The 17,238-nt window shown below is 43.9% G+C and overlaps 1 protein-coding gene across 8 annotated transcripts in view; it reads left to right on the plus strand.

The window, feature by feature from the left end:
• The window catches only part of LOC127584319 (ankyrin-1-like), a 329,079-nt gene that overhangs the window by 262,106 nt on the left and 49,735 nt on the right, over positions 1-17,238 (plus strand). For all 8 annotated transcript variants that reach the window (XM_052041013.1, XM_052041016.1, XM_052041021.1 and 5 more), the window contains 8 exons: positions 4,427-4,581; positions 6,775-6,986; positions 8,309-8,513; positions 9,386-9,482; positions 10,224-10,452; positions 12,186-12,311; positions 13,610-13,729; positions 16,728-16,812. In XM_052041013.1, coding sequence (XP_051896973.1) covers positions 4,427-4,581; positions 6,775-6,986; positions 8,309-8,513; positions 9,386-9,482; positions 10,224-10,452; positions 12,186-12,311; positions 13,610-13,729; positions 16,728-16,812 — 1,229 coding nt within the window. The remainder of the gene's footprint in view (positions 1-4,426; positions 4,582-6,774; positions 6,987-8,308; positions 8,514-9,385; positions 9,483-10,223; positions 10,453-12,185; positions 12,312-13,609; positions 13,730-16,727; positions 16,813-17,238) is intronic.

The raw sequence follows: 17,238 nt of genomic DNA on the forward strand, positions 1-17,238 counted from the left end.
GGGTGACCAAAACTGAGCACAATATCTCAAACCACGTACTTGTGCTCCTCGGTCCCTCTGTTCTACCTGATCACTCTTCCAACAAAGCAGCAAGTTGGGCGTGTTAAAACTAATATCACTACAGTGGCAATTCACTGCTAAATTATCCAGAACAAAAATGTACACACTTTTAGTTCACACTTGCTATAAACTTCACACGTGTTCCCCATAATACTTCTGATTGTTGATTCCACTGCAATTATCAAGATAAGAAATAAGAACAGGAGATGGCCATTTGCCCCTTCGTGCCTGCATTGTTATTCATCAGGATTATGTCTGATCCTCCACCTCGGTTTCATTTCTATCCCAAATCCCCAGATTCCTGTAATCTCTAGAAATCTATTGATTTCTGTCTTGAATGAACTTGACAACTAAGTCTCCATAGTCCTCCAGGGTGGAGAGTTCCAAATGTTCACCATCCTCTGAGTGAAAGCATTTCTCCTTGCCTCAGTCCTAAATGGTCCACCCCTTATTTTAAGATGTGACCCTTGGTTCCAGAACCACCCCGACCCAGGAGAAACACCTTCGTTGAATCCAGCGTGTCAAAGGTCTGTTGGAACTTTGTAGGTTTCATAGAACATAGAACAGTACAGCACAGTATGGGCCCTTCAGCTCACGATGTTGTGCCGGCCTATATACGCACCTACTCCGTGATCAAGATACTCTTCCCTCCTACTAGCCATGACCCTCCATTTTTCTTCTATCCATGTGCCTATCTAAGGGTCTTCTAAGTTTCCCTATTGTATCAGCCTCTATCACAGTCCCCGGAAGTGTGTTCTAGGCACTCACCACCCTCTGTGTGAAAAAACCTACCTCTGACATCCCCCCCTAAACTTTCCTCTTCTGACCGTAAACTGATGTCCTCTGGTATTGGCCATTTCCGCCCTGGGGAAAAGGTGCTGGCTGTCCACTCTGTCTATGCCCTCCATAATCTTATATACCTCTATCAAGTCGCCTCTCATCCATTGCTCCAAAGAGAAAAGCCCTAGATTGTTCAATCTTTCCTCATAAAACATGTTCTGTAATCCAGGCCGCATCCTGGTAAATCTCCTCTGCACCCTCTCTAAAGCTTCCACATCCTTCCTATCATGAGGTGACCAGAACTGAACACAATACTTTAAGTGTGGTCTAACCAGAGTCTTACAGAGTTGCAACATTACTCGATCCCCTAACTGATGAAGGTCAGCACACAATTCACCTTCTTAACCACCCTATCAACTTGTGCAGCAACTTTGAGGGATCTATTTGGACCTCAAGATCCCTCTGTTCCTCCATACTGCTCAGAATCCTGCCATTAACCATGTACTCTGCCTTCAAGTTCGTTCTTCCAAAGTGTATCACTTCACACTTCTCTGGACTGAACTCTATCTGCCACTTCTCCACCCAACTCTGCATCCTGTCTGTATGCCGTTGTAACCTACCACAAGCTTCTACACTATCCACAACCCCACCAACCCTCGTGTCATCTGTAAACTTAGTAACTCATCCCTCCACTTCCTCATCCAAATCATTTATAAAAATTACAAAGAGCAGAGGTCCCAGAACAGATCCCTGCAGAACACCACTAGGCACTGATCTCCAGGCAGAATTATCTCCATCTACTACCACCCTTTGCCTTCTGTGGGCAAGCCAATTCCAAATCCATGCAGCCAAGTTTCAATGGATCCCATGCCTCATGACTTTCTGGATGAGCCTACCATGGGGAACCTCGTCAAAGGCCAGACTGAAGTTCATATACACCACACCCACCGCTCTACCTTCATCAATTTGTTTTGTAACGTCCTCAAAAAAACTCAGTTAGGCTCGTGAGGCGCAACCTGCCCCTCATGCGGCCATGCTGACTATCCCTAATGAGACTATGCTTTTCCAAATGCTCATAAATCCTGTCCCTAAGAATCCCTGATTAGCAATGCCACTCCATCCTCTCTGTTACCTCCCTCCCTATCCCTTTTGAAACATCTAAACCCTAGAAATACCAAGCAGCCAATCCTGCCCTTGCGACAGCCAAGTCTCTGTAATGGCCACAACGTCGTAATTCCACGTACTGATCTGTGCTCTAAGTTCATCGCCCTTATTCTTAATACTTCTCGCATTAAAGTGAACACATTTCAACCCATCCAGCTGACTGTGATTATGCCGTGTCCGCTGCCTATCCTTCCTCACAGTGTCCATGGACATTGCATCTATCTTTCCACCAATGGCTCCATCATCTGACCTAACACTTTGGTTCCCATCCCCCTGCCAACCTAGTTTAAACCCTCCCCAACTGCTCTAGCAAGTGAGATCTAGTTTCAGTGAGATCACTTCTCGATCTTCTAAACTGTAGAGAATACAGACCAAATCTACTCACTCTCTCCTCATAAGGCAAACCAGGAACCAGTCTAGTGCACTTCTGCTATGGTAAGGACATCAAAACTCTACACAGTACTCCAGGTGTGGTCTCATCAAAGCCTAATATAATTGCAAAGAAACTTCCTTACACCTGTATTCAAATCCTCTCCTAATTAAATCCAATGTACTATTTGCCTTCCGAACAACTTTCTGCATCTGTATGTTGGTTTGCGTTGCCTTATATACAAAGACACCCAGTTTCCTTTGAACATCAGCACTTCCCAATCTCTCATCCATTTAATAATACCCTGCTGTTCTGACTGCAGAAAAGAGTCACCCTTGCCTCTAATTGTTCCAGAAAGAAGAATCTGCTTGGCACAATTCAGGGCAAAAATTCAACATGGCCAGTAGTATAAACTGGGCAAGTTTACAACTGTTACAGTAGCCACCTGACTTCACTGAAACTGGATGGGTGGATGATGCTGTACAGCTTGCTTTGCCTAAAATGAATTTCCACACCATGGCCTCCGAGCCGTGAAGACACGTCAGTTTTGTCAGAGTCACAGGCAGAAGATCTTAAACATCAACATAATAGTCATCACATGCTGCTGCTCTTCAGTTTACAAAGGATGGAGCAAACTACTTAGATGGCATTGATCATTATAAATACAGACAATGCTCGGAGCCTGTGAATGACATGTGGTCATTGTGGTACATGTTACACCATCAATTGATGGGAGTATATGATGATGCTCCATTAATAATGGGCTGTGGGTCTACATAAAGGGGACCAATCTGGCTTCTCTCAGGAAACAACAGAACAGAATAGAACCACATTGTTTCCACTGATTCAGGGATCTGGAATAAGGAAACATATTGATTAGAAGTGAGGAAAGCCCAAGAAATAAATCCTGACATGTCCCTTAACAAAACAGAACAAAAACAATTGGCATCAAGTCACTGAAATATATTTCCTATGATGGGAAAGGTTTAGAGGGATATAGGTCAAACACTGGCAAATGGGACTAACTTAGATGAGCATCTTGGTTGGCATGGACGAGTTGGACGAAATCAACCATGCTGTATGGCTCTATGATTTATATTCTGGATCGAGAATTTCCCAACAATTGGTTTGGGCTGACTTTCAAAATGGGAAGGAAGTTTGATACCTGCACTTGCCTTTCAAGTGTTTGGAATGTGCTTATATATGAAAGTCAATTACACTCCATGGCAAAGTACAGTGGTACCTAACGTGGAATTTAGGAAGGGCCGTGTGCTGGATCGAGGGTGGTTATTCTACATCAAGAGCATTGCTCTACATCGTTACTTTAGATGATGAGGAGTGATCTGGATCAAGTGTGGTTTTCTGAATCATAGGTCATTTCTTGTTTGAGGCTGGTGTTCTGGGTCGGTGCCTGGTATACTGGAGTGAGGGTTATGTTTCTGTTTATCCATCTGTTCGTTTTGTCTCCAAAAGACGTGGGAACCTTCTCTGCAAAATTTCTAAATTAATGAATATATCTACAGATTGAATGCTTCTACTGCCTTTCTATCCGTCATTCTTCCCTCGTTCCCTCCTTTCCTCTTCTCTACTTTTTACTTATAAAGTTGTGGAGTAATACAGCACAGAAAAGGCCCTTCAACCCAACTCGTCCATGCTGACCATGGTGCCCACCAGGCTAGTCTCATTTGCCCTCGTTTGACCCATATCGCTCTAAACCCCTCCTATCTATATACTTATCCAAATGTTTTTTAAATGTTGCTGTTGTCCTAGCCTGCTCAACCTCTCTCTATAACCCATCCTCTCCCAGGACTCGAGGAGGCTGCCAAGCCCTCGAGTCATGGCAGCATCTTTGTAAATCTTCCCTGCGCTCTTTCCAGCTTAATGATATCTTTCCTATAACAGAGCGACCAAAATTCTACACAATACTCCAGGTAGGGTCTCACCAACGTCTTAGTTGTTTTCTTTTTCTCCCTTTCTCCTTCTTACTCATTTCTCCCCCTCTCTGATACATCCACTGTTCCTCACCATCATCTTCCTTCTCCCCTTCTTCAGCCCCGTCATTGTGGAAATCCCACATTTTGCCTCAGTGGAACACACAGACCGGGAGCTGGTGGTCCTGCGGAGTGAGAATGGGTCAACCTGGAAGGACCACCGGAACTGTTGTGGATCGGAACAGTTAGAGCAGCTACTGAGCGGAATGGATGAAGGTACGTGTGTGTTGGGGTATGGGGAAGGGGCTGTGAAAAGTCAAGAAGGACTCCTCTGCTACATCTATTTCTCGGTTTATTGCCTGTGCCACTGTAATGTTATTATTTGGTGGCCTATAGACAACCCCCACCAGTTATTTTTTCCCTCTACTATTCCTAAGGGCAGGCACAGTAGTGTAGCAGTTAGCGTGACACTATTACAGTGCCAGAGACCCAGGTTCAATTCATACATGTGACTAATAAAGATATCTTGTCCTGTCTTGTCTTGTCTTGTCTTGTATGTTATTGTGAAAGGTTTGGAGTTTAATAATGGGGAGGTTTTGTTATAGTTGTACCAGGTGTTGATGAGGCCATGCCTGGAATACTATGCATAGTATAGGTCCCCTTACCTAAAAAAGGATGTATCAGCATTGGAGGCAGTCCAAAGGGATTCACCTGGGATTAGAGGGTTGTCCTTTCAAGAGACCCTAGATAGCTTAGGTCTATATTTAATGCAGTTTAGAAGAATGAGTGATGACCTAATTCAAACATACCAGATCCTAAGGGTACTTGATAGGGTAGCTATTGAGATGTTTTCACTAGTGGGAGAGTCACAAACAAGGGGTTATAGTTACAAAATAAGGGGCCAGTCATCTTAAACTGAGATATGTAAAAATTTCTTCTCTCAGAGGGTAGTGAACCTCTGGAATGCTCTGCCCCCATGGGTGGTGGAGGGCAGACCATCAGATATATTTAAGGTGGAGATAGGTAAATATTTGAAAGATCGAGGAATTGAGTGCCATGGGGAACTGGCACAGAAGAGGAGGTGAGGCCAGTATAGATCAGCCATGATCATATTCAATGGTGGGGCAAGCTTAAGGGGCATGGTGGTCTACTCCTGCTCCTATTTTCTTGTGTATCTCATAACTCTTCCAAAGGATTGTGGAGAAAGATTGTGGACAAAGAGACCAGTGTTCCTGTTAAAACCACGTTTTTTTCTTCATCAAACAATAATCTTGCATACTGTCCAATGTTATGGACTGATCCTGATGAGCATGTTGTTCAGTGAACTCTCTTTCACTCTTTGCTTCTCGTTAACTACCCATCTCCAGCTACTCTGAGAGGCAGGGGAAATGTTTTGTTACCATTGTGTAATTTGCAAAACCATTTCAAGGATGTTTGAGTGTCAACCAGGTTGTTCTGGGATCACTTGAGTCACACCTGGTCCAGACCAGATAACGATATTGGGTTTCTTTCCCATGGAAGAGATGAAGGAAATAACTGGGGTTTTACAACAGTCTCATTGGTATTGGTTTATTATTGTCACTTTTACCGAGGTACAGTGAAAAGCTTGTCCTACAAACTGATCGTACGGGTCAATTCATTGCACAGTGCAGTTAGTACAGAGTACATTGATGTAGTACAGGTAAAAAATACAGAGTAAAGTGTCACAGCTACAGAGAAAGTGCAGTGCAATAAGGTGCGAGGTCACAACAAGGTAGATCGTGAGGTCATAGTCCATCTCATTGTATAAGGGAACTGTTAGTCATAACTTAAGGAGCACTTTATCAATATTGCCTTTTTATCCAGTTTTATTTAGGCATAGAACGTAGAATATTACAGCACAGACACAGGCCCTTTGGCCCATGATGTCCATGCTGACCGTGATGCTGATCTGTATTCCTCCATTTTCTGCCTGTTTCTGTGCCTGTCTAAGCTCTTGAACATTGCTATTGTATCTGCTTCCACCACCTCCCCTGGCAGCCCGTTCCAGGCACCCACCACTCTCTGTGTAATAGAAAAAGAATTTGCCTTGTAAATTTCCCTTAAACTTTCCCCCTCTCACCTTAAACCTATGCTCTCTAGTATTTGGCATTTCCACCCTGGGGAAAAGATTCTGACTCTCATAAGTTCTATCAGGTCACCCCTCTGATGCTTCAGAGGAAACATTCCAAGTTTGTCCAACCTCTCCTTATAGTTCATACACTCTAATCCAGGCAGCATCCTGCTGAATCTCTTTTTCACCCTCTCCAAAGCCTCCACATCCTATCTATAGTATTGCGACCAGAACATGTTGAACCAAATTAAAATTCTGAAACAGTCATCTTAAGATTTGAACCTTGGGTTATCTGTCCGTTACTGAGATTATCTCTGACAGCCAGGGAGTAAATGCTGTCGGTTGCCTCGTACTGACCTTGCTTTGTGTCCACACAGACCTGGACTCCCCCGAGGAGCTGGAGCGGAAACGAATTTGCCGCATCATCTCCATGGACTTCCCACTCTATTTTGCCATTGTTTCCCGTATCAAGCAGGACACTGAGTGGATCGGTCCTGAAGGTGGAGTGGTGAGCAGCACACTTGTACCGAAGGTACAGACCACTTTCCCTGCATCTGCAGTGATCAAGAGGGTCCGTCTGGGCCTTCAGGTAAGCATGCAGTGCTGCAGCAAATCTCCAATGGCAGGTGTAGAAGATCTCCATTCGGGGTTTCTTTCTTGAAGCTGAATATTGCTATTAGACTGAGGATCTTTCAAACAACATTGGGTGCCAAACTTCATCCCAGGCCTCTTTCTCTAACTAAAGTCATTGGGTCAGTCCCTGGCACTCCACTGCTCAGCTGGAGCCAGAGATTGACCTCCACATTGAGCTCTGCAAACTTGTCCATTTAAATTTTTGAGACACAAGAGACTGCAGATTCTGGAATCTGAAGTAAAAAAAATCAAGCTGCTGGAGGAACTCAGTAGGTCAGGCAACATCTGGGGATGGAAATGGAGAATCGACATTTTGAGTCGAGACTCTTCATCTGGACTTACTCTCCAAGATGAAGGGTCTCGGCCTGAAATATCGATCATCTGTTTCCCTCCACAGATGCTGCCTGACCCGCTGAGTTCCTCCAGCAGCTTGTTTTTTGCTCTAAATTTAAATTGCACATTTGGTCATTTAGTTCTGGTGAAAGTTTATCTTTCCTCTTTTTGGGTGTTCAATGGCCTGGTGTGTTTTCCCAGCTGCTGTGTCTAACTGTACCTCATCTTAAAGAGTGAATCATAGCTGGCTACTGGGAGAAACACAGCTGGGCTAAGACCTTGAATGTCCAGCATTGGCACATCTGTGTGATCTGGCTGCATAATGCTGGGCACAAAATGGCAGCCAGAACTCGAGCTGCCTCTGGCTCATGCAGATCAGCTGGTTCACTCCAGCTGTAAGTGAAACATATCACACATGGTCCAGTGCTGTAGATAATTCCTGCAGCTGTTATGAGAGGATGACCAGCCATAAACACTACCTCATTATTCCTTTTTTTTTGCACTATTTATTTTTGTAACTCATAGATTTTACGTCTTTGCACTGTACTGCTGCCGCAAGACAACAAATTTCACGACAAACAAGTCAGTGATAATACATCTGATTCTGATTCAGATACAACCGGGACTCTGATGCAGGATTTTGACCTGAAACATTGACAATTCCTTTCCTCCCACAGATGCTGATGGACCTCCTGAGTTCCTCCACCAGATTGTTTGTTGCACTGAGACAAACTTGTTTTTAAATATGAGACAGGCCAATATTGAGCCTTATCCTCATTGGCTGTTGTTTCCTGTTCATGAGCATCTTTTGGACACACAGTACATTTCACTTGCTTCTAGTGCTGTGGAGCTAAATGGGTTTCCAGCACAGCTGCCTTTTATAACTTGTGTTACAGTTTGGCAACCGTTGTATTGCTAACACCTGGTTGTCATGTCGTGCTGCAGGCTCAGCCTATTCCTGATGAGTTGGTGACAAAGCTGGTGGGTAACCAGGCAACATTCAGTCCAATTGTTACGGTGGAACCCAGGAGAAGGAAATTCCACATCCCAATAGGTCTTCGGATCCCACTACCACCCTCATGGAGGAACAACCGGCAGAATACCTGTGAAGGCGATGAGACCAGCCTCCGACTGCTATGCAGTGTTATAGGTCAGCCAATTTAATTGCTGCTCCATTGCATTGACTGCACTTGGCTCAACATGGGTGGCAAAGGTGCACCAAATGACCACCTTCCAAGAAAGGATTGTAGAGCAAACAGTTCTGGGCCATTCTGAGACAGATTTGTTTGCAAATTCGTTTCCTTCCAACTTTTCCTGGTACATGCATCATTCTCCACCCCCTAAAGTCCTGGCCTGCTGCCAAAAATCCATTCTGTGTCCAGCCACAAGAACGTAGTATTATTCATCCACCAATATTTAAAGGAAGTAATTTGTAACTGTTTATATCTGCCCTGAAGAGAGATTGGAAGCTTATCCTAACAGAGCAAAGCAGCACACGGTAGCAGAAGGCTTGGTGCCTCTGCTAACACTTCGTTCCAACTGATTATGTGCAATTTTCAATCGATTTTCTGACAATTTTTTTTATTATCCTGCTGCAAATTCAGTCACCAATTTATACAACCTTTGAATGATATCTTTCAGGTTCTGCACAGAATTCCTCGAGATCCATCCAGTTCTATGGTTGCGTTTTTTAATGACACAGAGCTTTGTACATTTTGACTACCCAAGTAATCCAACCCACACTTCCCTTTTCTCATTTCTCCCACTCTATCCTGTTTCCCGTTCTAGCCACCTTTCCAACACCATACAACATGAGTGCCTGCCGGACAATATCACATACTTTTCATTGGTAGAATGCTCTCGAAACTCTCCTTGTCACTAGTTGTAGAAACAGAAACTGACTGAGCAAGTTGTTGCAGAGACGGGGAAAGAATTTTATCACTCCCCCAGAGATGACAATTTGTAAGAACCAATAATTACATGAATCTCATTGGTCTGTGTCATGTTGTGTTTATCCTACAGGAGGAACAGGCACTGCCCAATGGGAAGACATCACAGGAACCACCAAACTCATTCATGCAAACGACTGTGCAAACTTCACCACCAATGTGTCAGCAAGGTGAGCAGTGCTCACTTCCTACAGACTAGGGTCTTCTCATTCACTCCCACTGTGTAGGCAGGATCTCTTGTTGTACAACTCCTGATCAAACACCCACACTGTGTTTCGTGCATCAGGAGACAGACTTGAGATGTGTAATATTGGGCTGTTGATCAGTCAGTCCACTCTCACCTTGCCTGTTCAGTGCTTCTTGTTCCAGTTTTGTCTGACTGCCTCAGTGAACAACAAGAATGTTCACTAATTGAATGTCCTGTGTTACCCGCACTTGTCATTGGGCCTTACCCCGAAGCACAAGTGTGGCATTTCTCCAGATGCAGCTGCCGGCGTTACATTCAGCTTGGATTGCATCACCTGTTTTTCTGTTAACTGGTAGTTGCATGAAGTACATTACCAAACCGGTAACTCGACCACTTTGTTAATCAAGAAGCTTGGTTTCATGATCCAGAGACGAGTTCAATTCCCTCCACAAGAATAAATAAATCTTTAATTCAGAAAGAAGCTGGTCTCAGTAACAGTAGCTGGGTTGTTGCAAAAACCCATCTCGTTATGTTTAGGAGGGGAAATCTGGAGCCCTTGAATATCTGACCCATAGGTGGCTCCAGACCACCAGTTGGCTGACTGTTAACCAACCACTGAAGCCAACAAGCCGCTCGTCTGGAGACCAAAGGGGGCTGAGCAATAGCCAGTGACATCCACGTCCCTCGAATGAATAACCAGAAGTGGGTTTCAATCCTCCTGCAGGTTCTGGTTGGCGGACTGTCCCCGGACTGCGGAAGTGGTGAACTTTGCCACCCAAATCTACAACGAATTGATGGCCGTGCCCTACATGGCCAAGTTCGTGGTGTTCGCCAAGATGCACGATGGGAGAGACGGCCGACTGCGGTGTTACTGCATGAGTGATGACAAGGTGGACAAGACCTTGGAGCAACATGAGAACTTCACTGAAGTGGCGAGAAGCAGGGACATTGAGGTGTGACTGCAACACCCTCCAAACCTCCTTGGGTTGCTTGGTATTCTAGATCGGTTATTGTGTGCTCAGTTGCCCCAATTTCCATTGAAATGTGAAATATACTGTAGTAAACAAAAGAGTTATTTGGCACGCTGAAGCCATTTTATCCCCCCCTTTTCTATAAGTCATACAGCATGGAAACAGTCCCTTCAAGTCAAGTCGAGTCTATTGTCATCTGCACAAGTACATGTTTGCATAGGTGCAATGAAAAACTTACTTGCAGCAGCATCACAGGCACATAGCATCACATAAGCAGCATTCACAAGAAAAACCTAAATTAAACATAAATTATGCATACTTTTTACAATAAAGGACACAATTAGAACAGAAAATAGTCCATTGTAGTGCAAAGTGGTCATAGTGTTGCTGTACTGTAGTGACTAAGGTTTTGCCGGTTGATTCAAGACCTGAATGGTTGAAGGGAAGTAGCTGTTCTTGAACCTGGTGGTGTGGGACTTCAGGCTTCTGTACCTTCTGCCTGCTAGTAGCTGCGAGAAGATGTCATGAGGTCATGCTGACCATCAAACACTCATTTACACACCAATCCTATACTGATCCCATTTTATTCTCCCCACATTTCCATCAATTCTCCCCAGATTGTGCCACTCATCTGCACACTAGGTGCCATTTACAGTGGCCAATTAACCTCCCAACCCGCACGTCTTTGGGATGAGAGAGAAAACCGAAGCACCACGAGGAATCCACACTGTCACAGGGAGAACGTGTAAACTCTACACAGCGTCTGAGGTCAGGATCGAACCCAGGTTGCTGCTGTTGTGAGGTAGCTGCCCCACTAGCTCCACCAAAGGGTTTCCTGGACATCTCTATGAATGTGCCTCAATACCCAACCCACTTTAAAGAACAGTAGATATTAAAAGTATTTACCAAACCCCTTTCAAAAACTCATTGCTGGTAAATCTGACTACTTCTAAGTGCTGCCAGCTCAGTTGTTGCATAGCAACAGGAGTAGGCCTTGAGTCTTTTCTGTCTATTGGGTAATGTCACAGCTGAGCTGTGACCTAACTCCACAAACCTGCCACTATACCATGTCCTTCAACGCCTTCATTGTAAAACTGAGAATTTGTTCACCAAAGGTTGGTCTTTTCTTGTATGTGGGAGATCTCTGCCTCTGATACAGGTTGTTTTGTGGTCAAAAGTGAGTTTGTTATCACCTGCACAAGTACATGAGTGCACAGGTGCAATGAAAAACTTACTGGCAGCAGCATCACAGGCACAAAGCATCATATAAGCAGCATTCACAAGAAAAACATAAACTATTATACACAACTTTACAAGAACGAACACAATTAGAACAAAAAAAAACAAAGTCCATTGTAGTGCAAAGTGGGCTTGGTGTTGCTATACTGAGGTAGTGATTAGGGTTGTGCAGGTTGATTCAAGAGCCGAATGGTTGAAGGGAAGTAGCTGTTCTTTAGCCCGGTGCATTGCATCCACTTGTACGGATAGATACGGCCTCCATTTAATGTCCGTAAAAGACACCTCTCTTCTGGGTATCTGTGCCGTGTGCCCGTCTCCTGGAGTTGGCTGGTAATTGGATAAGGAAGCTTCACGGGTACCCCAACCCCAGGTGTCGTTGCTTAACAGTGGGAGGGCGAACATGTGGCTTGGTCTTACTTCCAGAAGTCATGTCAGAAGAATTAACTTCTCTTGCCCTTCTCTTTCATTATTCTTAGGTTCGAGAGGGAATGCCATTGTACGTGGAATGTTCCGGCAACATCGTGCCTGTGAGGAAAGCAGGCCAGCAGCGGTGTTTCAATTTCCATTCATTTAAAGAAAACCGCCTCCCCATAACCATAAAGGTGGGTCACGGTGAGAACTGGTGCAAGGAGACTGAACCTGTAACCTTTTATGTGAACAGTGCAATTTACAGTAAGCCAGCATCAATGGCACTTGTGCACTAACAGACTTCTCTTCTGTGGTTAATGACGGTGTTGATTCCTGTGCACTACTGATCATCTAGAGAACTGTGTACAGTTTTGGTCACCCTGTAATAGGAAAAATGTCATTAAGCTGGAAAGAGTGTCAAGGGGATTTTTGGGAATGTTTCCAGGACTCGAGGGCCTAAGTTATAGGGAGAGGTTGGGCAGGCTGGGACTTTATTCCCTGGGGCATAGGAGACTGAAGGGGTGGCCTTCAGGGGTCATGAGGGGTTTAGATAGGGTGAATGCACACAGTCTTTTTCCAGGGGAAAGAGAATCAAAAACTAGAGGGCGGAGGTTTAAGGTGAGAGGGGAGAGATTTAAAAGGGGCCTGAGGGGCAATTTCTTCACGCAGAGGGTGGTGAGTATATGGAACGAGCTGCCAGAGGAAGTGGTTGAGGCAGGTACAATAACAATTTTTAAAAGACACTTGGACAGGTAAATATAGAAAAGGTTTAGAGGGATATGGGCCAAATGCAGGCAAATGGGACTGGCTTAGATGGGAATTTTGGTCGTCATGGACAAATTGAGCGGAAGGGTTCGTTTCGGTGTTGTACTACTCCATGACTCTACAACATACTATTAACGTACTGATAGTAGCTCATTGATCATAAATTTCTACCAGTCTTGCCTTTCATCGTACTTGTGTCCATAGTAAATTAACAGCAAACAAACAGTATTATATCAACAGTGTACTTGACACTGAAGTGTACTGAACAGTAGCATGTTGATGGTGGTGAAATTGCACCGGCATCTTTACGAATGGATGACGCGTCAGTTCTATTTCAGCAACTCTCCCTCTGACTCTGGAACCCACAGCATTTTCTCAGTAGGAAATTTGCAGAACCTGTCAACAGATCCACCTTCAGCCACTCCTGGGGAAAAAAAGTCCCTACTTAGGATCCGAATTTTCCGTCATCTCTCTGAACTTTAAGATGTGACCACTAGTTCTCAATTCTGGTGAATGCCTGGAAACCACTCATTCATCAAAACTGGATCCAAATGATTTATTGAGGAACCCAATCGATTCCCCATTTCACTCTTTGCCCCACAGCAAGAGTTTTCTGATACTTGATGGTTTGGAGAAAGATTTTGAATCAAGAGGTTGGGATACTACGGTTTACAGGTTTGATCAATGTCCATGGAGAAAGTTTTGTAATTATCTTGCCTTTGTCTAGGTGAGAGATCTCAGCAAAGACCACACTGGTCACATCTCCTTCCTTCGAAAGCCCACAAAATACGAAGACCTCCAGCACATCATCTGTAACCTGAACATCACCATGCCTCCCTGTGTGAAGGTAACGTACTATTTCTCTACATGTTGACTGTACATAACTCCCACAGGTAGCTGAACACCCAATGCTTGCTGACACTAGCACAGCATCTTTGGAGTACCTGTGCTAACTTCTATCCCGAATAGACTATTGAATGGTCCATTTGTACGATAAGATGGACTATTGACTTCACAATCTACCTTGTCAATGCCTTGCACCTTATTGTCTGCCTGTACTGCACTTTCTCTGTAGTTGTCACACTTTATTCTATATTCTGTTATTGCTTTTCCCTTGTACTACCTCAATGTACTGATGTGATGGAATGATCTGTATGGATGGCATGCAAAACAAAGTTTTTCACTGTACCTCGGTACACGTGACAATAATAAACCAATGTACCAAAATCAGCCTGTGTTCCCATCCCGATCTTATCCCACTTCTGCCAAAGGAAGGAGTGTTTGCTCCCTCTCCCTTTAACACTTTAAAAGGATGAGCATTTCATTCATTGAATTGTAACTCAGTGTAAAGTGTCATCAGCTGAGGAAGCAGAAATTCCTTAACTTTACAAATATTGCAAAGGATTTAGGACTGAGATGAGGAGGAATTTCTTCACTCAGAGGATGGCAAGCCTATGGAATTTGCTCCCACAGGGAGTTGTAGAGGCCAAGTCACTGAATGTTCTTACATAGATAAACTTCTGGATGTAAACGGGATTAAGGAGTACAGAGAGAGAATGGGAATAAGGTATAGAGATAATTGATCAGCTATGATTGTATTCAATGGTACAGAAAACTCTGCTCATATTAGAAGACAGGCAGAGAATCCAGCAAACTTCAACATAAAATCTGAGTAATGTCTGATTGTACTTATAATGTTGTACTCCATAATTTTAGTAGCAAAATTGTAACAAAAATTACGACTGACAGTTAATTAGAAAAGAGTCCAAATGAAAACAAAGCATTTAGAACATTGTAAATGCACTTTAACAAATAAAATGGACTTATACAGGCAACCCCTGTGTTACGGGGCTGGGTTTGGAGGGGAGGGGGTAAAAATTAAATTTTGTGCTGATTTATTTACTTTTTCCCCCACATGAATTCTGTGAGAGCAAATTTTATTCCACATCTCCGCCAGTGTCTTTTTCCCAGGGTCCCAGGTCAAAGTATCTAATACCAGGGGGCATGCATTTAAGGTGAGAGGGGGTAAATTCAAAGGGGCAAGTTTTTTAACACAGAGAGTGGTGGGTGCCTGGAATGCGCTGCCAGGGGTGGTGGTGGAGGCAGATATGATAGAGATGTTTAGAAAGGTCTATGATAGGCACGTGAATATGCAGAAAATGGAGGGATATGGACATTATGTAGGCAGAAGGAATTAGTTTAGTTAGGTGTTTAATTACTAGTTTAATTAATTCGGCACAACATCATGGGCCGAAAGGCCTGTTCCTGTGCTGTACTGTTCTATGTTCTATCTTAAATCTTTGGGTAGTGATTTGTGAATTCTATGAGGACAGATTTACGAGGACAGAGAACAGCCATAATGCAGGTGTCTCCTGTATTATAAACTTAAGTCGAAGCAAAAGGTCCAAAGTTAATCTTGGTCCAAAAATACTGTAAAATAGCTGCTTTCGACTGCAGAAAAATGGAAAGTGATAACGTGTCAAAGCGGTTGTCAGAGTTAACTTGTATGATTGCTAATAATCCTAGTTATTGTAGAAATGAAAGCACTTAATATGCAATGTGTTCCCATTTCACACTCTAAATTACTAATAGCATTCAATCTGCAGACAAACTCACAAATTTTGATTTGGTTTACTTACAAACAATTGGGTATAAACTTTATAGCACTTGTTTTAATGGCCTACCCCTGCTCCTATTTTCTGCGTTCCTATGTTTATATTTGTATTGCACTCATTAAATGATGTGTCAAATCCAGCCACGGCAAATCAACCTGTACTTCCCTGAGGGGAAGTGTATCTGGAAAGAAAAGGAGAAGGAGACAAAACTGTAGACTGACGAAGAACAGTCAATTGGGAAAGGTCCATTTTTGGCTAAAGTATAATGGGCAGAATTGTAATTGGTAGTTGGTTTATTATTGTCAGATTTACCGAGATGGAGTGAAAAGCTTTGGTTTACATGCCATCCAGACAGACTATTCCACACGTAAGTATATCAAGGTAGTACAAAAGGGAAAAAAACAATGCAGAATATCGTGTTACAGTTACAGAGAAAGTGTAGTGCAGGTTGACAAATAAGGTGCAAGGGCCACAACAAGGTAGATTGAGAGATCAAGAGTTCATCTATATTGTACAAGAGGACTGTTCAACAGTCTTATAGCAGTCTTATAGCTGTCCTTGAGCCTGGTGCTACGTGTTCTGAAGCTTTTGTACGTTCTGCCCAATTGGGGGGCGGTAGAAGAGGAAATGACCAGGGTGGGAGGAGTTGTTGATGATGTTGACTGCAGAGTATAGTGTTACGGTTACAGAGAAAGTGCAGTGCAGGCAGACAAATAAAGTCAAGGGTCATGATGAGGTAGACTGAGAGACCAAGAGTTCATTGTTAATCACATAAGAGGAAGAGAGTCAGTAATTTGATCTGCCAATAGTAGGCGTGACCTCATAAACATCTGTGGTCACTCTGTAGTTTGGCGGTAGCTAGTGTACTCTGTTCACCAGAGAACTCAATGGCATTGGAGAGGTTGCAGAGGAGATTTGCGAGGCTTATTGGCAGAATTCTAGCCACGGAAAAGACTGGCTAAGCTGAGATTCTTTCTTTAGGACAGTGGACTCTGAGGGAGACTTGATTGAGTTGTATAAAATTATGAGAGAGTTGGAGGGGAGAGAGAGAGTGAGGAAGATCCGCTGAGTCCTGCTTTCCTTGGCACAGGGGCCAGTACCTAAAGGTTACCCTGAATCTGTACGGCTTTCAACTCGGTGACTGCAGTCAGCTGAGTGCACCGCCTGTTGTAATCTCCAATGTGTTTATTGGCATCTGCTGCATTTTAAACGAATTCTCTCTCCTGCCAGATCGATGGAAGTGAGGAGCGGCGGCGGAACCTGACCCCTCTGGCCCTGCGCGAACGATACAACACGCTAACCGAGCCGGCAATGGGTACACACTCTGCTCCCCCACCTCGCTCGGACCTATAGCCAGACACTGCAAATAAGAGCCCCTTTTGGTGTTGTTCCAAGTACTGTAAATGACTCCACAGTGCCACTGCACTGTCTGGGCGTGAGTCAGGAAGGTTCCCCCTTCCCCCTTCCCCGTGATGCAACTTCAATTTTGTGTGAAGTTTTAATGATTACTGAGGCTAGCGAAAATGGAAGTTGGGAAAGAAAACTGAGTCAATATCATACACTTTCCACAGTACCTCAGCACTGGCATTGTCACCAGGTTGCCACCATCTGCAGGACTGCCAGAAGAGCTTACAATTGAGGGATAAACATTTAACTGCAGCCAGGCAGCTGTGAAACCTGGCTTAACTTCCCTCTTCATACCATCTTTCTTCTTCCTTCCCATCCCTGCTTTCCCAACATA

This window comes from Pristis pectinata, chromosome 29, assembly GCF_009764475.1.
Source record: "Pristis pectinata isolate sPriPec2 chromosome 29, sPriPec2.1.pri, whole genome shotgun sequence".
NCBI lineage: Eukaryota > Metazoa > Chordata > Chondrichthyes > Rhinopristiformes > Pristidae > Pristis > Pristis pectinata.